The sequence below is a fragment of the Cherax quadricarinatus genome, chromosome 68, assembly GCF_038502225.1.
Source record: "Cherax quadricarinatus isolate ZL_2023a chromosome 68, ASM3850222v1, whole genome shotgun sequence".
In the NCBI taxonomy this organism is placed as follows: domain Eukaryota; kingdom Metazoa; phylum Arthropoda; class Malacostraca; order Decapoda; family Parastacidae; genus Cherax; species Cherax quadricarinatus.
The window spans coordinates 11,079,580-11,105,405 of record NC_091359.1 but is presented as its reverse complement, the minus strand read 5'-3'; the positions used below and the strand labels follow the sequence as shown (position 1 = coordinate 11,105,405).

Below are 25,826 nucleotides of genomic sequence, written 5' to 3'. Positions count from 1 at the left end.
TACTAGTCCCTCTATAGGAATTATTCTTAAAAAAAAAATCACCGAAAAATTACATTAATGAAACTGAGAGAGACTCGTATTCTATATTGGCATATCATAAAATAGCGTTCAAAGATATGAACGAGGAAATGCTTTCAGAAAAAAGTCGGGAAATATTGACAACTTGTGGTACCCACACAAACAAAATTCGTGGGCAAGAGCTATAATATTTCTGCCTTAGTTTAAACAAAATAAAGAGTAATGGCGAAAGAGAGATAGTAAGATAGTAAGAGAGATAGTAATGGCGAAAGAGATACGACAGGATAACCACATGTAGGATCTTAAGAAGATGTAGAACGTAGATAAGAGGCGTGTCGGGCGTGTATTATTATTATAATCAAGGGGGAAGCGCTAAACCCGGGGGGATTATACAGCGCCTGGGGGGGGGAATGTGGAAGGCATTCAGGTTTAATTCGGGGAACTGGAGCACAAATTCCAATTCCCTAAATCAAGAGCCCCTCACCAACATGTCGGGCGTGTAGCAAGGGTAACATGAGGCAACAGTGAGAAACTCAGGAAAAAGTGGAGCAGAACGGATAAAAGAACATTTTTCTTCCCAAATTGAGCGGTTGGTCAATGGAAGTATTTGTAAGAAGCTGTGGTAAGTACTATAATTCCACTGGAAATTATTAAAGGATTATGGAATAAATTGTTGACGGGAGACTACGAGCATACCTCCGTTCCTGTAGCTACACACACACACACACACACACACACACACACACACACACACACATACACACACACACACACAAGCAAATCGAAGCAATGATAACTGTTCAGTATTTATATACAGTGAGTTCACTGTCTAGCGATTATCGATATTTTGAACACTAAAACACTCACGACTGTTAAACTGCATTATTTCTAACACATAACGTATTTGTGTGTCCTCTCACAGTTGTGTACATTACTTGACTTAAGAAATCGTAATGACACGATTGCAAATAAACCATACCCCCGGACTCTATGACCGCGGGTTCAATCCCGGCCGGGGGTATGGTTTGTGTACATTAGTACCAATTGATAACGGGAGATAGTTTGCTTACCAGTCGAACAAAAAATTCAAGTGCTCGACTGTTTGCTTTATAAAGCATGGGGGGTTGGCGTCAGAGACAGGGGGGGCTGGTGGCAGGGTGCGGTTGGCAGGGTGCGGTTGGCAGAGTACGGTAGGGGGGAGGATTCTGCTGGAGGGGAAGGGGCGGTAGGGGCGAGGAAGCTAGGTGTTTTAGGCAGCGCGGTGCTGTGGGAGTTGTTTGATATGCAAACCTGATCAAGCCAACACTAACATAGCGGCCGACACACAACACACGGGAAACTATTTTTTTTACCACACACACACAGTATATATATATATATATATATATATATATATATATATATATATATATATATATATATATATATATATATATATATATATATATATATATATATATATATACCTAAATAAAAGAACACTAAGATTTTTTTTTTAATTAATAAATTTCCATAGATATTTCATATATTAGTTTACGAAGTACAAAGTATAACGTGGAAATTTTCTTGTCCAGCTGTGTTTAATTTTTTCTAATATTTTTGCAAGTGATGTGATGACAGGGGACGTTTTCCACCTCTTCCAGACCACTGAAATGTTATTTTTTCTATTTACAATTACTCGCCTCCAGACCTTTTTTTTTTTAAACTTTTTGTAAGTTTTTTTTTTTTTGAGCCTCTCTCCGGCCCGTCTTTTAGTTCTTTATTTCCTCAGTTGGGGATTTATGTCAGTCCATGACGGACATAAACATTCTCCCTCCAGAGTTTGAGTTGTTTGTGATTTTTTTAAAGTTTTGTGACTTCCTCTTCTTCCTCCTGTGAATGGTTAATTAGTTAATGAAGTTTGAAGTCTATCGACTATACGACAGTCATTAAGGCTACATGTCGCCTGTTCTCCACCCGTCAAGAATACTATGTAAAATAACCATTGAAGGTAACTCACTGAGAGAAATACAACTCTGTGTATATTTATTCAGTGTATTAGAGCAGCGCCTCTTAAGTGTTCCAAAACATTGTTCTAATTTTTTTCTGCGAAATTTTATTTTACTTCTCGAGGTTCTAAATCATTCACGAACTTCAACCTTCATTATATACTCATCCTTTTGTGTCAAATTAGAGATCTTTCATCTTGTTACACTCACAATACGTTACAATTTGTGGGTCAGGGAAGGAAAAAGATGCGATCAGTATAGATTTAAAAATAAAAATATGCTGACGTCAGACAGAAATTAGGGAGAATTGGCGAGTTATCACATTACGAAGGAAGTGTACCGAGTCGTCAAGTCTTTCCAGAGCTAAGCAGACGGAGGATCGAGCCTCCATCACTTATAAGAACATAAGAAAGAAGGAACTATGCAACAGGTCTACTAACCCATGCGAAGCAGGTCCATGCCACCCCCCGGCTTAGAACAATGACCACCTAGTCAGGTCACTTCCACTTAAGGAAGGAGCATGGCACCAGACCTGGTAGCACAAGCTAGTCAGGTCCAACTCACACTCGCCCACACCCACTCGTGTATTCATCCAACCTATTTTTAAAACTACACAAGGTCTTAGCTTCTATGACGGTACAAATATATATATATATATATATATATATATATATATATATATATATATATATATATATATATATATATATATATATATATATATATATATATCTTCTCGTTATATGAAAATTAAATTTTCCAGTCATTTTAAAAATGAAAAACGCAAAAAAAATATTTTGGTTTAACAACTGATGTGCGCAAGCAATGTATATTCGGGGGAAAAAACTGGAATTAAAATACGAAACGATAAAATCAAAGCCCTAGATGCCCAAAAAAATGCGGAAACTATGAAGAAATTATTTTATTATTATGGGGAGCGCTAAACCCATAGGGATTATGCAGCGCCTGTAAGGGTTGGAGGGCTGAGAAGGGCACTCAGGCTAATCTAAGGATCCAATTCCCTAGATTAAGAGCCCTTCACCAGCGTCAAGGAACCTCCATTGAGGGGTGAAACTATCCTAACAAGGCAGAAACCAGTCTTGAAATCGGAATACTAGTCAAAAACAAGTCTGAAACTAACCTTACGTGACAGAAAATATAGCAAAGACGTAAGTCTTTAAACGGGAACAATAGTTAAAAAGCCTGAAACTAATCCATTTTTAATGCGACCTTTAAACTGTGGACTTATCTGCAGCCATTGTTGAAAAAATTCAACAATAGGCTGTTAGAGACCGGCACACTTCAATAATTGACATGTGAAAGAACTTTAAATGTCAGCACGAAGTCGCGATTAAGTTGATAAGTGTAAAGGATGGATCGCTACATCATCCAAAAACTTCCTCTCCAAATTGTGGGTTAACTGTTAATCGGTGAATGTTTTTGTGTGATCTCTGAATGAATGCAGTCGACTGTGAGGAGCTTAACCTTACACAAGCCTAAATAACAGAAGAATCTCGGCAACCTGTGGTTATTGTCATTAAGAAATCATATTGGAGAAGCTCTGTTTCTTGCGTCTAAAAGTACACCAGGGATGATACACAAATAACCCGCACATAAAAGAGAGAAGCTTATTTGTGTATCGTTCCAGTCACGGTATTGTGCCTTTTTGTTATTTACACCAGGGATGGTAATATAATGATGTTCGTGGATGAACTATCCTGTTATTCTTGCAAAAAAATGTTTCTAAACTGGGGTGAATATTTTGATGATAAAAGGCCTTAACTTTCGTTTTCAGAATAGTGTGTCATTGCAGATAAAAAAAATGAACCATTAATAGCCAGCAGATCCACAGCCTAACTTAAAACCTGTTTGTCATTGAATTTTGAAAGTTACAAGAGAAAATATACAAATACCTCCACCTGTAAAGAACGAAAAGGCACAATGCCATTACTGGAACAATACACAAAATAACCTGCACATAAGAGAGAAGTTTATGACGACGTTTCGGTCCAGCTTGTGACTTTGTAAATGGTCCAAGTCGGACCGAAACGCCGTTGTGAGTGGGTTATCTGCACACGTCTCCGTCTTTATACATATCTTGGGAAACGAACAGAACTGGAAGCCAAACGAAAAATGATACCAAAACTAGCAGACCAACTCTGACCACTAGACCGACTAGTTCACTAACCTATGGATGTATTTCAGAGGCGTGAGGGAAGTAAACTAGAAGGGTTAACCAGAATGACCAGTCACGTCTCGCTAAGATTCCCCGGATTCCTTTGAAAAAAATGCATTCGTTCTTTACGAAAATCTGGCTTATGTGGGAAACTATAAACTTGAATAATAATAATAATAATAATAATAATAATAATAATAATAATAATAAATCATATGAATACTAGGATGTTAACAAAATAAAATAATCATAATATAGTATTAATAATAGGATGTTAGCAAATAAACAATAATAATAAAAGGAATAATAAGATATTAGCAATAATAAGAATAAAAAATATTTTAGCATTAATAATAATGGAGACGAGAGTGCAAAGGTTGCCTCACCTTTAAAGTAGATAGAAGCCTTATCGCTGGTGATCCAAGGAGTAGGAGCTGCACTCCAGTTCCTCGGACCAAACCAGATTTCCTCCCGTTGCCCCCAGGCTCTGCGTGAAGCCCGTCCCTCCCATCCCATCAACGGATTTTAACCCCCCCACGTGAATATAATCAAAATACTCTCGCCCATCAGACTGCAACCGATGATTTGGCTCAAACTTTTACCGAAAATAGAATTTCTTTCATTTAACTTTATATATTGAATTTAAAATTAGAAAAAAGTTTAAGTAACGAGTTATTCAAGTTGAGCGTAGATTTATTGGTAATGTTTTGGGTGTTGTGGGTACATGGTTGGGTGTCCGGGTGTGGTATGAGCGTCTGTGATATGCGGATAACAGCCCTCGATGTCTGGGTATGGTATGAGCCTCTGTGATATGAGGATACCAGCCCTCGATGTCTGGGTATGGTATGATCCTCTGTGACATGAGGATACCAGCCCTCGATGTCTGGGTATGGTATGATCCTCTGTGATATGAGGATACCAGCCCTCGATGTCTGGGTATGGTATGATCCTCTGTGATATGAGGATACCAGCCCTCGATGTCTGGGTATGGTATGATCCTCTGTGATATGAGGATACCAGCCCTCGATGTCTGGGTATGGTATGATCCTCTGTGATATGAGGATACCAGCCCTCGATGTCTGGGTATGGTATGATCCTCTGTGATATGAGGATACCATCCCTCGATGTCTGGGTATGGTATGAGCATCTGTGGGGGTCCACAAGGGTCGTACTGGAATTCCACAAAGGTCGTACTGGGTGTCCACAATGGTCGTACTGAGTATCCACAATAGTCGTACTGGGTATCCACAATGGTCGTACTGAGGGTCCACAAAGGTCGTACTGAGGGTCCCTGAACTAAGTTCAAAATTTCAAAGCAGCATCAACAATCTCATAACATCTTCTTTTTATAATACTGCCATTTCTTTTAACTTCATACTGAGTGGCGAGTAGGGGTTGGGAACCACTACTCGCTTCTCTTAATAATGGTAGTATAATTATGAAAATGGCATACAATACCGGTAAGTAGAGGAGTAAGACATGAGCAACCACTTGGTATATTTAGATCTGAAACGTTTCGCCTACGTTAGCAGGCTTCTTCAGTCAATACAGAGACGAAATGTGAAAACAGCAATAGCAGCAGCGAGGTAAAGATGTGAAGTTTTAAAGGTGGTCAGTCCCTCAGCCTGGAGAAGAGTTCAGCTCCATCGTCTGGAACGATGTGAGGCTGAAGCATGAGAAAGGAGTCTTATATACTACCAAAGGTGAGGCTCGGGAAAGTCTCGAGGTTGATGGACTGACCATATCATTTCTTTGTCACTGTTCTGCCGTCTCAAAATTTAGATCCCTCTGTATTTGACTGAAGTAGCCTACGGTGCGGTGCGGTGATGGCTATGTAAGCTTGTAGACTTTCAGGCAGCAAGAGTCTGTCTGATCAGGCAGCCACCATCGATGTCTGGCTGAGCTGTCAATCAAACTATATGGTTACCAGCCATACGCACGTCTCAAGTATTGCATCAGCAACTATACAGAGAGTCAACATTAATTCTCTAGATGAATCTGTTGTAGAAGCTTTTATTGAGACAACGTTTCGCTCAAGTTTAAAGCGTAATAAAGCACTAAAAGCGAAATATTCTACCAGTAAAAACTTTGTTAGGACTCTGGAATGTCACTTCACTTAAGGTCGGATGTTGTCATCTAAGCTCCTCTCTTCGTGAATATTTCAGAACAAGAATTTTAAACTTTTGCTGCTACCAGATGCGGCAGCTTCTCACAATGTTGTGCAAGATCAATCAATATGGATCTGGGCAGCTAGGACTGTGTAAGAGTTCAGAGTACCAGCAGCGGCGACGAATACCGCAGCGTACTGGGTCTAAAGTCAGTGTCTCTGACAGCACCACTCCCACAGTGTACCGGGTCTTTAATCAGTGTTATTCTGTCTCTCCTCCCGCAGCATCGACTCGCGAAGTGGTCCTCTAGACAGCTCCGTGCACTGGTCTGGTCTGGGCGACAGGGCCAACTTCGACCTGACCTCTAAGATACAGAGTCTGGTCATCAGTCCCGTCGAGGCGCAAGATGAAGGGGATTACCGCTGCAGAGTCGACTTTAGGTCCTCCCCCACCAGGAACCTGAAGGTGAAGCTGGAAGTTATAGGTGAGTGCTGAGGAGATCGAAAAAATAAGAGACACTACGCCCTTAGAAAAGCGCAATGGATGATTTAAAACCAATTTACAAGAGGAATTATTACTGTATATAAATGCATTTCATTCTGGTCTACTTCTATTTCTATTTCTGCCACACACACACACACACACACACACACACACACACACACACACACACACACACAACGCTTTTTTTTTTCTCATGTTCTAAACTTATTACAATTACATTGAAAATTTCCCCTCATACCTAATATATTGTGTAGTTTTAAAAATAGGTTGGATAAATGCATGAGTGGGTATGGGTGGGTGTGAGTTGGACCTGACTAGCTTGTGCTACTAGGTCATGTGACGTGTCTGACCTCACTAGGTCAAGGCATTGGCTTAAGCCGGTACGAGAATTGGAGCTGCCTCGCATAGGCCAGTAGGCCTGTTGCAATGTTCCTTCTTATGTTCTCACCTAAAAACCGAGTATTAGCCAATGATCTCCGGAACTTCCTTTACCTTTCTCAAAATAATTATACAACTACATAACATCGCGGAGATTCAGTAATACAGCTGTATAAATTACTAGATATTTTATTTCCAGACGAACATAGGATATCACATGAGAGTGGTGGCTATTACGAGAGTAAACGTAAGTGTAAATGACGTCCATAACGCGTTTCTTTGCGTGAAAAGTATTTACTGAGGTTTCCCAGCGGAGCTGTCAGAAACAAGCAAGACTTCACCCAACACTACTTTCCCCTGTCTGTGTTTCTTCTATGTAGCCGGCATTCTTAGGCGATTTTAGTTTTCACGTAATTTTTGAGTATGTAACCCCACAATTTTATCTACCTACCAGCCTGCTTGCCTGTGTATGAATATGTGTTTATGTATGCTTGTATGCATGTGTGTGTGTGTGTGTGTGTGTGTGTGTGTGTGTGTGTGTGTGTGTGTGTGTGTGTGTGTGTGTGTGTGTGTGTGTGTGTGTGTGTGTGTCTCCTTCTCCCTCTCGTTTACTCTTCATTCACTGTCTCGTTGGTTCGTACACAGTAACGTGCTATACATAAACACTTCTACATCTCTCATGGTGCCACTATTGTTCTGTGCGTGCCAATACATTTTACACATTGTCACTGTCTCTAAGTGCCGCTGCTCTCTCTCCAATAGACCAAACGCTCCAGCTGTGGGTCATCATTTGACTAAGACCAGCGTAAGGAAACAATTGCCCAATTTCCTGACAAACCTTACCTACTTACCTATCTCTCCAATAATGTCATTATATCTGAAACAGTGACACACTCTCTTCCACAGTGCCGCCACGGAAGGTCAGCATCATAAACTCTGCGGGGTTGGAGGTCAGTGGAGTGATTGGCCCTTACCCTGTCGGTGGAGGCTTGGTGCTTACATGTCAGGTCCTAGGAGGTGAGTGTGTAGTAGTAGTAGTAGTAATAGTATCTACTAGTTATATATATATATATATATATATATATATATATATATATATATATATATATATATATATATATATATATATATATATATATATATATATTCAACAAGTTGGCCGTCTCCCACCGAGGCAGGGTGACCCAAAAAAGAAAGAAAATCCCCAAAAAGAAAATACATTCATCATCATTCAACACTTTCACCACACTCACACATTATCACTGCTTTTGCAGAGGTGCTCAGAATATAACAGTTTAGAAGCATATACGTATAGAGATACACAACATATCCCTCCAAACTGCCAATATCCCAAACCCCTCCTTTAAAGTGCATGCATTGTACTTCCCATTTCCAGGACTCAAGTCCGACTGTATGAAAATAACCGGTTTCCCTGAATCCCTTCACTAAATATTACCCTGCTCACACTCCAACAGATCGTCAGGTCCCAAGTATCATTCGTCTCCATTCACTCCTATCTAACACGCTCATGCACGCTTGCTGGAAATCCAAGCCCCTCGCCCACAAAACCTCCTTTACCCCCTCTTTCCAACCCTTTCGAGGACGACCCCCTACCCCTCCTTCCTTCCCCTATAGATTTATATGCTTTCCATGTCATTCTACTTTGATCCATTCTCTCTAAATGACCAAACCACCTCAACAACCCCTCTTCTGCCCTCTGACTAATGCTTTTATTAACTCCACACCTTCTCCTAATTTTCACACTCCGAATTTTCTGCATAATATTTACACCACACATTGCCCTTAGACAGGACATCTCCACTGCCTCCAACCGTCTCCTCGCTGCTGCATTTACCTCCCAAGCTTCACACCCATATAAGAGTGTTGGTACTACTATACTTTCATACATTCCCTTCTTTGCCTCCATAGATAACGTTTTTTGACTCCACATATACCTCAACGCACCACTCACCTTTTTTCCCTCATCAATTCTATGATTAACCTCATCCTTCATAAATCCATCCGCCGACACGTCAACTCCCAAGTATCTGAAAACATTCACTTCTTCCATACTCCTCCTCCCCAATTTGATATCCAATTTTTCTTTATCTAAATCATTTGATACCCTCATCACCTTACTCTTTTCTATGTTCACTTTCAACTTTCTACCTTTACACACATTCTCAAACTCATCCACTAGCCTTTGTAATTTTTCTTTAGAATCTCCCATAAGCACAGTATCATCAGCAAAAAGTAACTGTGTCAATTCCCATTTTGAATTTGATTCCTCATAATTTAATCCCACCCCTCTCCCGAACACCCTAGCATTTACTTCTTTTACAACCCCATCTATAAATATATTAAACAACCATGGTGACATTACACATCCCTGTCTAAGACCTACTTTTACCGGGAAGTATTCTCCCTCTCTTCTACACACCCTAACCTGAGCCTCACTATCCTCATAAAAGCTCTTTACAACATTTAGTAACTTACCACCTATTCCATATACTTGCAACATCTGCCACATTGCTCCTCTATCCACTCTATCATATGCCTTTTCTAAATCCATAAATGCAATAAAAACTTCCCTACCCTTATCTAAATACTGTTCACATATATGCTTCAATGTAAACACTTGATCTACACATCCCCTACCCACTCTGAAGCCTCCCTGCTCATCCGCAATCCTACATTCTGTCTTACCTCTAATTCTTTCAATTATAACCCTACCGTATACTTTTCCTGGTATACTCAGTAAACTTATTCCTCTATAATTTTTACGTTCTTTTTTGTCCCCTTTCCCTTTATATAAAGGGACTATACATGCTCTCCGCCAATCCCTAGGTACCTTCCCCTCTTTCATACATTTATTAAACAAAAGTACCAACCACTCCAACACTATATCCCCCCCTGCTTTTAACATTTCTGTCATGATCCCATCAGTTCCAGCTGCTTTACCCCCTTTCATTCTACGTAATGCCTCACGTACCTCCCCCACACTTACATTCTGCTCTTCTTCAGTCCTAAAAGATGGTATACCTCCCTGGCCAGTGCATGAAATTACCACCTCCCTTTCTTCCTCAACATTTAAAAGTTCCTCAAAATATTCTCGCCATCTACCTAATACCTCCCTCTCCCCATCTACTAACTCCCCTACTCTGTTTTTAACTGACAAATCCATACTTTCCCTAGGCTTTCTTAAGTTGTTTAACTCACTCCAAAAATTTTTCTTATTTTCATTAAAATTTCTTGACAGTGTGTGTGTGTAAGAGAGACGTTGTCGCTGCCGTCTGAAACATCCATCTAATACCACTTCTCGTACTCTCCCTACCCAGGTCGACCTCCTCCTCGAGTGACCTGGTGGCACGATGGCTTGCTTCTCGATGACCTGAGTGAGAAAAACTCGAGCGAAGTCATCCAGAACATCCTCACCTTGCCTGCCCTCACCCGCCAACACTTGTACCAGGTCATAACTTGCCAGGCAGCTAACTCTAACATGAGCAAACCCCTGTACACGTCAGTCACCCTCGACATGAGCTGTGAGTTGTTGCTGTGAGGTTAACTGGATGAGTTTATAATTTTGGTAATGGTAAACAATACCGACAAGTTGATGAGAAAGATATATTCAAGAGGTTGGTATCTTTATTAACGAGACATTTCGCCTGCTGTCACAGATCACTCTGATCAAAGCTACGAAGCGGAACGCTCACTAAGGCTGAGAGACTGACAGCCTCAAACTTCCCTCAAGGTTGAGGGACTGATCACCTCATAACCACCACTTCTGTTGGCTGTGTTTATTTGTGGACGTTTCGCCAACCACTGGCTTTATCAGTGCAATACAAGGCCATGCAAAGAATGTGTAATTATATACAAAAGATAATTCCACATTCACATTATGTCCTTGTACTGATAAAGCCACTGATTGGCGAAGCGTCTACAAATAGATTCCCAAATGTTACACATGTGTTTGATTCATCTTGAGTGGAAATACAGAGAAGCCAACAGAAGTAGTCTGTCAGTCTCTCACCCTTAGTGTGCGTTCCGCTCCGTAGATTCAGTCACCTGGCCGGAAAGTCTCGCTAGTAAAAATACCAACCTCTTGAACATGTCATCAAATTCTCGGTACTGCATACCATTCATGCACCTCTAAAGATGCCTGCTAAGAAGGCGAAACTACTACTGCTGAATTTACAGGCTGTCACAGCCTGAAAATTCAGCAGGATAAATGAGAATACTATGGATCATTTCAAAGCCCAGCCTTATCTACGGTGTAGTAGCAGCCCTCCAGTATGCCACCCACAACAGTCTGCTAACACCCATGGGTCACAGCTCCTGGGTAATGGGAGGCCTTCAGGATCGATCCAAGTTGTTCCTTGGATCAAAAGACGCCTCATTGGCATCAAGAAAGGCGAGTGATGTGGTTTAAAGGTTATGTTGGGTTTTTAAAGGAAAACGCAGTTGTGAAATGTTATTTTAAAAGGTCTTAAAAGTTGCCTGATCTTCATAAGTACGAAAGGTTAGTTCAAGGTTATATTGAAGTTATGAGAAGCTTTTTATAAATTATGTGATGACACACAGTAAGTTATACGAGTGAAGAGATATGAAATATCTACAGAAAGTAACAGAATTATGAAGGTTAGTTAGATAAAGTTTGTCAGGAAACAGGGTTAGTGTTTCCTGACTAGGGTCTTAATCAAAAAGGGTTTTGTATAGGATTATGAGAAGTTTTTTCTGGGGATATAGGAGGTCTAAGTGAATTAAAACGATTATCTGGAGACGTCAAATGTATAAATGAATACAATAATAGGATACAGTACAGATAAGTGGATGAGTAAGAACCATGAGCATCTCCTGGGTATCTTAGGGTAACGCTTCCCCAATCATGGTTTTTCTCTAATTCAAAGCTTATACACTGAAGACATTACAAGACGAGTTAATGAGTCTCTGAGCCCTCAAAGGTATTCAAACTGCTGTTTACAACACATACTCATGCATTCATGGGGAGAAGAAATCTCTAAGTAACCTGCAGGCAAAGTTACTTAGAGGCAGAGGAGAAATTCACACCCAGGAGCAGAAGCAACGGCAAGAGTGGAGCAAGACCATGGTTCACCATGAAGTGTAAGGAGGTACACGCTACAAGTGACTGTTAGATCAAATGAAGATGTCGTAGTCGTGAAGGTTATGTTAGATCAAAGAAAAAAATACACAAGTCAATGAACGCAAGAAGATAAGGAAGAAGATAAGGAGGGAAGCAGAAGAGTCGGACATGAATACATTTAGATTAGAAGCTTAGAATGATGCAGGTGTCATCGACGTGATGTTTTTGGTATGATATTTACACAAAATGTTTCTGGTATGCTAATTTTTACACACGATGCTTTTTGTCACTATAATATTTACACACTGTTTTCGGTATAATATTTACACACACTGTTTCTAGCACGATAATATTTACATTGTTACATTATAATGACTTACGTAAGACTAACAGTACCCGACTTGTGCTTTAGAGGTTTATTCCTTGCACGACTAATGGCTTATTTAAATATTTATTACTATGTTTGAAATTGGACTGTCAAGAAGAGTGTATTGACGGATGACAAACAAAATAAACCAGTCGATGCTATATGGAAAGTTATATTAAATTTCTAATCACTCAAAGCAAAACACGTACCACATAATTTGATCCCTACGTATAACAAGTGTCATAACCTTAATTTTTAGAGGAGTGGACCGGTAAGCCAGCGGAAGGCCTCGGTCTGATGACCAAAAGCTCCAGCGGCGGGTCATCGTAAGACTCGCGTCAGGAAACACTTGTCCTGTTTCCTGACAATTCTTACCTAACCTACGGATAACATTGTACCTACTTACTCTCATAAAATATATAGTTATTAGGAGGAGACTGTGTGTGTGGAGAGAGAGAGAGAGAGAGAGTGGGGGGGAGATTGGTGGAGAGAGAGTGGGGAAGAGGTGGAGAAGAGGGGTAGAGGAAGAGAGAGGTGGAGAGAAAGAGAGAGGTGGAGAGAGAGAGGTGGAGAGAAAGAGAGAGGTGGAGAGAGAGAGGTGGAGAGAAAGAGAGAGGTGGAGAGAAAGAAAGAGGCGGAGAGAAGATGGGTAGAGGAAGAGAAGTGGAGAGAGAGAGAGGTAGAGGGGTAGAGGGATAGTGGGATAAAGCTAGGGGGTGGGGAATTGTGAAGCAGAGAGAGGGGGACAGGGAGAGGTGGAGAAAGAGTGGGAAGGGGGCTAGAGGGAGAGAAAGGTGAAAGGGAGGGAGGGAGACGAAGGAAATGAGAGAGGGGGGGGGGAATGGGGGAAGAGTGGCTATGTGTCTTGAATTTCTGCGAAGAAATATAGAATATTTTAGTAACATCTGTAATATTAGCACAGCATAATAACAGTAGGTCACTCAGCGCTCTTAGCAGTGAAAAGTATACCACACACACACACACACACACACACACACACACACACACACACACACTAAAAGTCAGATAAGATTAACAAAATATAATCTACGAAGATAAACAAAAAACACAATTCATATAAATTCTGTAATATCAAACGTCGTGTATAAATACCATCATACCAGAAACACCGTGTGCAAACACAGGTACGGCTGCACATAGCACCTCTGTACCTTATTTCTTGTCTTATCAACAAAGTTAAGCAGCTGAAAATCAATATGGTATACAATACCGACAGGTTGGTAGGTAAGACACATATGCAACAGTTAGGCAACTTTATTCCGAAACGTTTCGCCTACACAGTAGGCTTCTTCAGTCGAATACAGAGAGTAGAATTCTACGACTTCAAGGGTGATGGACTGATTACATTGTCTTCACATCTCTACTGTTCCTGCCTACTTTCTGTATTCGACTGAAGAAGCCTACTATGTAGGCGAAACGTTTCGGAATAAAGTTGCCTAACTGTTGCATATGTGTCTTACCTACCAACCAAAGTTAAGCAGCGATGGATTTGATTAGTACCAGGATTGGTGACCGCCTGGGTGCACCAAATGTTTATATACAAAGAGGCCAGTGGAAACCTGACGCTATCAAATACCCCTTGTACTAAAATCGAATTTAGTAAATATTGTTTAAATATTATGAACCATTTGGATGCGCTAAACCCATAAGAAGCATACAGTTCCTGAAATTAGAGCATTGAATCTGATTACCTTCTGCTCCCCAGACTCCATATTGCCCCATAGGGGTTTAGCGCACCTTCGTAATAATAGCAAATATAAAAATAATTACCATAATAATCTCGCTGATTTTACTTCTCTGAATGTTATTATAAGAATTTAATCCGGATTTGAAATTTAATCTTGATAACAAACAAATTTTTACCATAAAAATAATAGTAATTTACCTGTGACTCTGAAATCCTAAGACTGTTCCAGTTATTATATACTGTGTGTGTGTGTGTGTGTTATATATATATATATATATATATATATATATATATATATATATATTAGCAGCAGCAATAGTTGTAGTATTGACCTCAGTGACCTCACTGGGGTTATTAAAAGCTTGCTGAATGGAAGTCATTCAGATTTGGTCTCGGTCTCTTGCTCTTGCTCTTTCTCTCTCTCTCTCTCTCTCTCTCTCTCTCTCTCTCTCTCTCTCTCTCTCTCTCTCGCTCTTCTATGTGCGGGTAATTTGTGTATTATTTCAGTCACGGTATTGCTCTTCAAAATCCTGGAAAGGTTTAATAAGCGAGGAATCTCTTTTTGAATCCAACAGTCCCGCCGCTCGAGGTGAGCATCATGGGCAGCAGCACTCCCATGTCCGAGGGTCAATCCTACACCCTGGTGTGCGAGGCTGGTGGATCCCGACCTCCTGCCACGCTTTCCTGGTGGATGGATGGTACTCTCATGACTACTGCTGATGACCAGGTACTCGCTCTAATCTCTTCCACCACTAGAGTCCAGGTAATTTCTGTCTCTTATGGTGAACGTTAAGATTACGTTTTGGTGAACGCTGACGACTGCCCCTCTATGTCTCTTCTGATATTTGTAACGTATTCTCTAATGACCACTACTGACGACTAAGTTCCTGTGTGTACTAACATCAGGGTTACTTTACCCTGTAAATGCCCCTAACCCTCTCCAGCTGCCTCTAACACACACCCTGCCATCAACATTCCCTCCTTGTACGTAACTCTCTCTTCTTCCCCCTATCCTACACCGTCCCTAACTCTCAGTGCCTTCCAGTAACTTTGCGTCCCTGCAGGTGGTAAAGGAAGGGAACATCAGCAGGACGACTCTTCACCTCACACCAACAAGAAACAACGACGGGGCAATTGTGTCGTGCAGATCAGAAAACCCAGAGCTTCCCGGTGCTGCTATGGAGGACATTATCAAACTCACTGTCCACTGTAAGTTGCATCCTTCTTTCTCTTAGAAAGTTCATCAAAATTCTGTAATTATTTAATCGTGGATAAAGGGACACGAAGTGTATACACTTTGGAAACTCATATTTAATGTTTCGATCATGCGATAGTGGTCACTCCAGATGAGTAACCAAGGTCCCGGGACTGATATGTATCCATTTAGAGGTTTCCTGAGTATTTCCACTTGTGAGGTATCATTCGTATTCTGTATAATTAATCATATTTTGAAGAAAATATACGCTTTTGAGAACAAGCTTGAGTGGTCTTCTGCAAATCTTTATCAAGTTATGACTAAGCAAAAACCTAAGCAAATCGAAACTTTCTCCCAACAGAAGATATCATTTATATAAGATACCCATAGCAAAAATAGTCAAAAAGTCTCCTAAATACTGTCAACTTGACGATAATTAAAGACTGCATATACACAGTAGGATTCTTCAGTCGAACACAGAGGAGGCAGCAACAGCAGCAGTAGTAGAGGTTTAAAAATAGGTTGGATAAATACATGAGTGGGTGTGGGTGGGTGTGAGTTGGAGCTGACTAGCTTGTGCTAATAGGTCTGATGCCGTGCTCCTTAGTGGATGTGATCTGACCCGACTAGGTGGGTCATTGGCTTAAGCTGGGAGGTTACTAGGACCTGCCTCGCATGGGCAGTGTTCCTTGTTTCTTATGTTCTTTTGTTCTTATATAGAGACGATGTAATTAGTCCATGACCCTCGAAGACGTAGCTTTGAGGTGGTCAGTCTCTATCTTCCACTGCCTCTTCTGTATTTGACTGAAGAAGTCTACTATGTAGACGAAACGTTTCGGAATAGATACCTAAATGTTGCACACGTGTCTCATCTACTTCATCAGCCGAATACACATATGAATTGCAATCTTCCTTGCAATGTTGCACTTCTTGGGAACAAAACCTGCAGGGTTAAGTGTCAAACATTCAACTGTACATTATAGCACTGCTGGTAGAACGATATCGGCTGTTACGGTTCTAACATTCAACTATGATATACTCCCGTTGACGTCCATCATTAAATTAGCATAGTTATATGAAATATATTTTTTTCTAACATTTGTCTTTTCATTGGGCTACTCTCACCAGCCTCAAGATGATAATGTAAATTTTACCAGAAAAACAAAGTTTCTCTTTCGTGCTGTAGCGCCTCAACAACTCACGCATCTCACCTGTTCTCACTGTACGTCCTCTGACCCCTCACACACATTATAATGTATATATATATATATATATATATATATATATATATATATATATATATATATATATATATATATATATATATTTAACAAGTTGGGCGTCTCCCACCGAGGCAGGGTGACCCAAAAAGATAGAAAATCCCCAAAAAGAAAATACTTTCATCATTCAACACTTTCACCACACTCACACATAATCACTGTTTTTGCAGAGGTGCCCAGAACACAACAGCTTAGAAGTATATACGTATAAAGATACACAATATATCCCTCTAAACTGCTAATATCCTGAACCCCTCCTTTAGATTGCAGGCATTGTACTTCCCATTTCCAGGACTCAAGTCCGGCTATATGAAAATAACCGGTTTCCCTGAATCCCTTCACTAAATATTACCCTGCTCACACTCCAACAGATCTTCAGGTCCCAAATACCATTCGTCTCCATTCACTCCTAACACGCTCACGCACGCCTGCTGGAAGTCCAAACCCCTCGCCCACAAAACCTCCCTTACCCCTTCCTTCCAACCTTTTCGAGGACGACCCCTACCCCGCCTTCCTTCCCCTACAGATTTATACGCTCTCCATGTCATTCTACTTTGATCCGTTCTCTCTAAATGACCAAACCACCTCAACAACCCCTCTTCAGCCCTCTGTCTAATACTTTTATTAACTCCACACCTTCTCCTAATTCCACACTCCGAATTTTCTGCATAAAATTTACACCACACATTGCCCTTAGACAGGACATCTCCACTGCCTCCAACCGTCTCCTCGCTGCAGCATTCACAACCCAAGCTTCACACCCATATAAGAGTGTTGGTACTACTATACTTTCATACATTCCCTTCTTTGCCTCCATAGATAATGTTTTTTGTCTCCACATATACCTCAACGCACCACTCACCTTTTTTCCTTCATCAATTCTATAATTAACCTCATCCTTCATAAATCCATCCGCTGACACGTCAACTCCCAAGTATCTGAAAACATTCACTTCCTCCATACTCCTCCCCAATTTGATATCCAATTTTTCTTTATCTAAATTATTTGATACCCTCATCACCTTACTCTTTTCTACGTTCATTTTCAACTTTCTACCTTTACACACTCCCAAACTCGTCCACTAAACTTTGCAATTTTCTTTAGAATCTCCCATAATATATATATATATATATATATATATATATATATATATATATATATATATATATATATATATATATATATATATATATATACTTGAAATTAAAAGCCATAATTATCTATCACTATTATATCCATTTCCACAGACACGGGAACATACACAAACACTTGAACATGTACGAGTTCTGGTCACACATACAGTCACATGTGCACTCAGCGAGAATGTACTTTAGTTACACATACAGGACTGTGCAGACACGATGTCTACACCCTACTTCCACGAATTGCCGGTCGATTCTCTCTCTCAGGGAAAGTCAGTAACGAGAGAGAGTTGTGTACCCACAGACTCGCCCAAACTGCACCTGAGAGCCGGCCAGAACCTGGTCATGACCAACATCAAAGAAGGAGACGATGTGTACTTCGAGTGCGTCATCCAGGCCAACCCACCGGTCCAGACGGTGCAGTGGTTCTTGCAGGTGAGTGTCCCCCAACCCACCAGTGGTTCCTGCAGGTGATTGTTACATAACCTGCAGTGGTTACTGCAGGCAAGTGTCACCCAACCCACTAGTGCATCAGGCAGGTGAGTGTCCCCCAACCCACCAGTGGTTCCTGCATGCGATTGTTACATAACCTGCAGTGGTTACTGCAGGCAAGTGTCACCCAACCCACTAGTGCATCAGGCAGGTGAGTGTCACCCAACTCAGCAGTGCTTCAGGAACTGTTTTTTTTCACAGAACTGTTTTTCGTTGTAGGTGTCTTCCCGTATGTGTCATTAATATATATATATATATATATATATATATATATATATATATATATATATATATATATATATATATATATATATATATATATATATATGCAACGTGCCTGAGAAGCTGTACATGAATGGTATACAATACCGACATGTGTCTAATTTTCATCTTGTCGGTACTCTATACCATTCATGTACAACATATATGAGAGAGACTGTGTGTACGCTCAAAGCCATGTTGACGGGGGTGTGATTGTCTAGTTGTTGATGTTACAGGGTGAAGAGCTGCAACACAACGTGTCTGCTGGTGTGATCCTGACCAACCAGAGCTTGGTGTTGCAGTGTGTTGGACGTCGTTCCTCCGGTCTCTACACCTGCACAGCCACCAACCCTCACGGTTCTGCTACTTCACAGGGCATCCAGCTTAGTGTCAAGTGTGAGTATTGTGTGTGTGTGTGTGTGAGAGAGAGAGAGAGATAAAAGAGAGATAAGAGATTGTCTCCCATCATGAGAAAGCTTAATTAAGTTCCTTCAGAATTTTCCTTTTAACGCGGTCTGTGGCGTCCTACCTTACTGTTGCTACCAACAGTTTAACTGATCAGTTCATCAAGGAGATGAGAGTCCTGAGACTGGCTCGCAAACACCATGTTTCCGGAAACCACCCAGACAGCAGACATCGTGGTTCTCTAAGATACAACTCTAGGAACCCTTTCCTGCCACGTGCCTCATTCCATATTCTCTACCTTTTTCAATCCTCGAGAGACTACAAGCATTCTTGCTGCTTGCTTGCGCTTGTTCTCTCTCTCTCTCTCTCTCTCTCTCTCTCTCTCTCTCTCTCTCTCTCTCTCTCTCTCTCTCATTTTCTAGTTACCGGGATCTTTTCCTCTTTCTTCCATATTTATCTCTTTTGCCACTTCACTATCTAACTTTTTATTCCACCTTTTCTCTCTCTCTCTCTGTCTTTCGTTAACCCATCACTTTCCATCCCTTCCTCAGTCTTCCTCTATTTCCCCTTCCTCTTCCCTGTTTCTACTCCCTTTCGTTCCCCTCTCCTTCCTTATCTCCGCTTCCCTCGTCCTCTCCCACCTCCTCCGCCACTTCCTGACAGATCCTGGAGTTAGGCCACCGCTGGCAGAGACTCTGAAAGGAATGATGATAATTTATAACACCTCTGAGAGCTGTCGCTGCTGCATATTACTCTTACGTTAAAAAACAATTGTTTCCTGGGCTGTGGGGAAAGGATGGGAGGATGGTTTGTTGTGGGGGTAGGATAGAAGGATGGTTTATGAGGGTAGGATGGGAGGATGGTTTGTTGATGTGGGTAAGAAGGATGGTTTTTGAGGGTAAGATGGCAGGAAAGGTTTGTTTTGGGTGTAGGGTGGGAGAAAGGGTCTGTTGGTAAGATAAGATAAGATAAGATTTCGTTCGGATTTTTAACCCCGGGGGGTTAGCCACCCAGGATAACCCAAGAAAGTCAGTGCGTCATCGAGGACTGTCTAACTTATTTCCATTGGGGTCCTTAATCTTGTCCCCCAGGATGCGACCCACACCAGTCGACTAACACCCAGGTACCTATTTGCTGCTAGGTGAACAGGACAATAGGTGTAAGGAAACGTGTCGAAATGTTTCCACCCGCCGGGAATCGAACCCGGGCCCTCCGTGTGTGAAGCGGGAGCTTTAGCCACCAGGCCACCGGGCCAGTGTGAGTAGTGTGGAATTTTTTTTACATAATTTCCTAAATGCAGAACATTTAAATGAATAATAAAATTGTGTATTAAAATATGATGCTGATTTGACCTTTTCGAAAAATTTCGAATGGGGGGGAGGGGGTTGTAGAACAGTTGGGGAGTGACGCGGCAGAGAGACGCCATACTGAATTTAATTTGTGAACACTGGACTGAATTGTGCAATGTAATCAGGCATTCTCGAAGGTCAGTTGGTGTATATCGGCCTCAGTCCTTAATTTGGAAATTGTTGACATGATCCTGTTGAAGAATTGGGATAAATAGTGTAGAAAACCCTTACAATTCGGCAACCAGGACGGAAAAATAGAGGACTCCAACCCTTCCCACCAACACACCTGAGTTAAGTGATGCTTACCCATAATGTACAGTAGTTTTTGCGTTGACCATCGTAAGTTCTAGCTGCTAGAGTAAGTAGTAACACGAATTCCTTTCTAATAACACTAATAATTTATGTATAATAATTATATTGTGTACCCAGCAAGCCAAATCATATACAGTCCACACAACTTTAATTTACCAGAGTAGCTGGTTTTATTATAATTATTAATTTAATGTCACGTAAGAGTGGTAGGGAGTGGGCATTGAGGGAGTTACAGTTAGGCGACCTCCTGTGACTTAAGTCCTACTTACATCACCCAAATTACTTGCAGAAAATTCAGGTAAGGCTCTAAGTCTCCTGCAGGTGATTTGCTCACATAATAATTCACAAAATGTAAGATGGGAGGATGGTTTGTTGGTGTGAGGGTGGGATGGGCGGATGGTTTGTAGTGGGGGAAGGATGAGAGGATGGTTTGTGGGGGTAGGATGGGAAGAGTGCTTGGTGTAGAGATAGGATGTTTTCTTATTTTGTTGTGGGGGTAGTATGACAGGAAGATGTGGGGGTAGTATGACAGGAAGATGTGGGGGTAGTATGACAGGAAGATGTGGGGGTAATATGGGAGGAAGTGTGTGTTGGTGTGAGAACAGGATTTATAGAGGGATTTGTGGGAGTAGTTTGCAGACTCGGAGGGAGTTAGGAAACGAGAGAGAGAGAGACAGAGAGAGAGACAGACAGAATTTGTATGCTTGAATATGTTTAATTTCCACCTTAAGCGATCTAACATTTATCTTTCCCCTCACCGCAAACAAAAACACACACACACACACACACACACACACACACACACACACACACACACACACACACACACATACACACACACAGTCTCCCCAGTTTGTTCAGAAGACCAGAAGTGGACTTACGGTACCGCCCGTGGTCAGCAGGTCGACGTTAGCTGTCGCGTCGACGCCCACCCAGAGGCACACTCCTTCCGCTGGGCCTTCAACACCTCCACGGAGCTGGTTCACATCCCCAAGAACCGCACGCACTTCCACCGCAACCGCAGCCTGATGGCCTACACACCCACCACTCACCACGACTTCGGCACACTGCTCTGCTGGGCAGTGAACGAAGTGGGACCACAACCACAGCCCTGTGTCTACCTGGTAGTCCCTGCAGGTGAGGTCGGCCCTGTTGTATTAAATTCACTTGAACTTCTACGGGAATCGAAGCTGAGGCTTCATAAATCACGGAACTGATAGGGTTTCAATCCTACCAGTTGAATGGCTACACTGTCCTGTAATCAGAGGCGTCTCGCGATCACTTCGCAGTTGTATATTCTAAACAAATTACGTTTGAACCCATGGCAAGCGAGTCGTAAAACATACATCTATGGTCGTAGTGATGGCTCATGCTAACCTCCCTATGGTGTACAGAAATGTACCTAGATGGATGAATCTTCTTAGAGCCAGCTGGCCCAGTGGTTAACGCACTGGCCTCTCCACTTGCCATGAGTTCAAGTCCCACCCGCTCCATGATTTGTTTGCCATCGTGTTATGATTTCATCAATTCTGAGGCTTCAGACATGAAAATCCGCCACTGGTTGTAGTTCGCGTCTCTTCCAGTAGGTGTCTGTCTTTCATTACAACTTTTTTTTCAGAGTATATTAGTTTATAAGGGCTAAAATATATCTACTTGACAAGAATCATTAAGACTGCATATTACCTGTACACCACCAGTCATGGATACCGTATTTTCCGGCATATAAGGCGCACGACTATGATTGCTGTATAAAACGATGTTTACATGCAATTGTAACGTAACGTTATTAAATAACTGAAGTGTAATCCAAAGCCGACCCTCGACCCTGATTTTCTAAGAGAGGGAATGGGGGAAGGTGCGCCTTATATGTCGGAAAATGAGGTACTTTATTCTTTAAAAGAAGGATTAAAGTAATTTCAATGTATACCTACAGAGCTATGCACCTCTCTCGGTGTACATACCCATAAAGGTATTTCGTATGAGGCGTGCAGCTCCTCACTGAGGAGGAAGGGAAAATAGAGGAAGTCTGAGGAAGGGAGGAAGAGTGATGGGCTAAGGAAAGGGAGAGAGAAAAGGTGGAATAAAAATTTGTATAGTTAGTGAGGTGACCAGAGTCATGTGGTTCGAACCCAGTTCAGCCAGAGGCTCACACACAAATTCATGGGGAAGAGTTTAACCAGTAAGGGTTTATACTGCGATTGGGAATGGGAATTAACCTGATGTGAACTAAGGAATAAAGAAGGGTACACCCGGTTCCTTGAATCAAGAGCCCCTCACCAGCATTTAGGCAGCACCCAAGAGAGGAGCGGCTCACCCGAGGCAAAGACCCTGCTGACATGTTTTCATTCTTTTAACAATTTGCAACGTCCATGAAAGTGTAAAATCTCCCTCTGTGGCTCTTTTGTTCTCTACACTTTTTATTTTAGACTAGAGAGAATAAAAGTCATAACATCGTAAAAGGAACAATTTGCACTATGACCTATGCAATTATGAGGACAGTTGCTCATGTTGACGAAAGAGACACGTGCAATACACACTGGTATATCTCCGAAACGCATCGCCTGCGTAGCAGACTTCTGCAGTCGAATTCATTTATTAAGTCTCCGCCTATATAAATCACTAATGCATGTGACTGAAGAAGTTTACCGCTCAAGCGGTAAATAAAAACACCAAGGTGGTGAACAAGCGTCTTATTAATCCTAATCTTTGTGTAGTGCACCATATATATAATGACAACTGTTCATGTTATTGTGGTCGTGTTTACAGCTATAGGCAGAATATGCCATTAATATAATGACAGTTATGTTGATGAATTAGATATGAATGCAACACTTGGGTATCTTTATTCTACAGTTGTTCATGTTATTGTGGTCGTGTTCACAGCTGTACCAGAACCTGTGCACAACTGCAGTGTGTGGCACAATGCCAGTGCTGCCGGGGAGGTGGTGGTGTCTTGCGAGGCTGGCTGGAGCGGTGGTCTAACACAGACCTTTACACTGGAAGTACGTCAGATGAAGTGGTCTGGTGAGGCAGGTGTGGTGGTGGCATCGCTGGAGCAGCAGCAAGACAGCCGACCGCACTTTACTGTCACAGGTCTGGCTCCTGGGACAGAGTACCAGCTGTCAGTAGGAGCGTCGAACTCCCAGGGAGCAGCGCCCGTTACCGTCCTGCTCCACCACACGCCCATAGATGTGGCCGAGAAGCGCACCAGCGCTGCTGCCGCCGAGTCTTTCGGCGTTGATCTCAACCTGTTGACGGTGGCGCCGATTGTAGCGGTGGTTGCGGGTGCTGTGGCTTCACTGGTATTGTGCTCAGTGGTGTTGGCGCTGGTGATACGAAGCCGCCTCGGCCGAAGCCAGAACTACCCTCGCAACCTGGCTTACAGCCAGCCGGGGACTGTGTACGACAAAGCGGCGCCCCACGCCAAGAGCTGTGATGACGGAGGCTTCGACAGGCTCCAGCAAGGACCTGACCTCATCCTGGTGAAAGGAGGTGAGTGATGCAGGACTCTAGGTCGAGCTGTGTGATCGTACCTTCTAAATTATTTGTGGGAATTAATGGTGGACACGTGTGCACACTCAGTAGTGACCAGTGAAGAAGCGGGGCAAGGAGCTGTGACTCGATCTCTGCAACCACAACTAGGTGAGTACACACACACACACACACACACACACACACACACACACACACACACACACACACACACACACACACTGAAGTAGGGCAATTATCCCTAGAGAACGTTGGTATTTTACTGAAATTATAAACTACCATAAAAATGGCGTTGTTCTTAAAGTAGAGCTTTGATTCTGTGACCTGTGTAACAGTTTGTGTTCAGTGATACCCCGTTTTCTAATAGATCACAAATATATATATATATATATATATATATATATATATATATATATATATATATATATATATATATATATATATATATAATATATATATATACATATATATATATATATATATATATATATATATATATATATACATATATATATATATATATATATATATATATATACATATATATATATATATATATATATATATATATGTCGTGCCGAATAGGCAGAACTTGCGATCTTGGCTTAAATAGCAACGCTCATCTTGCCATATAGGACAAGCGAAAATTTGTGTATGCAATAATTTAGCCAAAATCATTCTGAGCCTAACGAAAAAAATATATTTCACTGTATTTGTTTAGTATTAAATTATTGCAAACAAATCTAAAATATATTTAGTTGGGTTAGGCTAAAATAAATTGTTCTTGTTATAATAAGGTTAGGTAAGTTTTCTAAGATTCTTCTGGTGCAAAATTAAAATTTTTTACATTAACATTAATGTAAAAAATATATCTTTAAACGTATAAGAGAAAATTTTAGAAAGGACTTAATTTTAAATGAGTTCTTGCTAATTGACCAGTTTTACATATTCGGCACGACATATATATATATATATATATATATATATATATATATACATATATATACATGTATATATATATATATATATATATATATATATATATATATATACATATATATATATATATATATATATATATATATATATATATATATATATATATATATATATATATATATATATATATATATATATATATATAATATATATATATATATTCTATGCTTGTGTTACGTAATGTTACAATTGAAGACACACGAGGAAGTACTCAGGACATTTAATTTGAGACTTTTTATCTTGGGTCCTTGTTTCCTCTATACACAGGCTTGAGAAAACAGATTTATAACAGGGAATGATACAGGTGAGGTATGCTGGAGTATAATGAGTTCAGGTGAGCTCAGTGAGATTACCAAGTGGAGTCACTGATTCCTTTGAAATCTTTCTTCTTTCAACAAACCGGCCGTATCCCACCGAGGAGGGGTGGCCCGAAAAAGAAAAGTCTTTCTTTTTAACTTTCGTAATGAATACAGGAGAAAGGGTAACTAGCCCCTTGCTCCCGGCATTTTAGTCGCCTCTTACGACACGCATGACTTACGGAGGAAGAATTC

The 25,826-nt window shown here is 41.1% G+C and overlaps 2 protein-coding genes across 3 annotated transcripts in view; one reads left to right on the top strand and one right to left on the bottom strand.

The window, feature by feature from the left end:
* The window catches only part of LOC138854763 (uncharacterized), a 593,204-nt gene that overhangs the window by 485,818 nt on the left and 81,560 nt on the right, over nucleotides 1-25,826 (bottom strand). The window lies entirely within an intron of this gene.
* Nucleotides 1-25,826, top strand: part of LOC128697760 (protein turtle homolog A-like) — a 206,888-nt gene that overhangs the window by 167,103 nt on the left and 13,959 nt on the right. Inside the window, exons 4-12 of the mRNA XM_053789656.2 lie at nucleotides 6,575-6,774; nucleotides 8,079-8,189; nucleotides 10,511-10,714; nucleotides 14,924-15,075; nucleotides 15,413-15,557; nucleotides 18,270-18,400; nucleotides 18,955-19,114; nucleotides 21,628-21,921; nucleotides 23,668-24,276. Coding sequence (XP_053645631.1) covers nucleotides 6,575-6,774; nucleotides 8,079-8,189; nucleotides 10,511-10,714; nucleotides 14,924-15,075; nucleotides 15,413-15,557; nucleotides 18,270-18,400; nucleotides 18,955-19,114; nucleotides 21,628-21,921; nucleotides 23,668-24,276 — 2,006 coding nt within the window. The remainder of the gene's footprint in view (nucleotides 1-6,574; nucleotides 6,775-8,078; nucleotides 8,190-10,510; nucleotides 10,715-14,923; nucleotides 15,076-15,412; nucleotides 15,558-18,269; nucleotides 18,401-18,954; nucleotides 19,115-21,627; nucleotides 21,922-23,667; nucleotides 24,277-25,826) is intronic.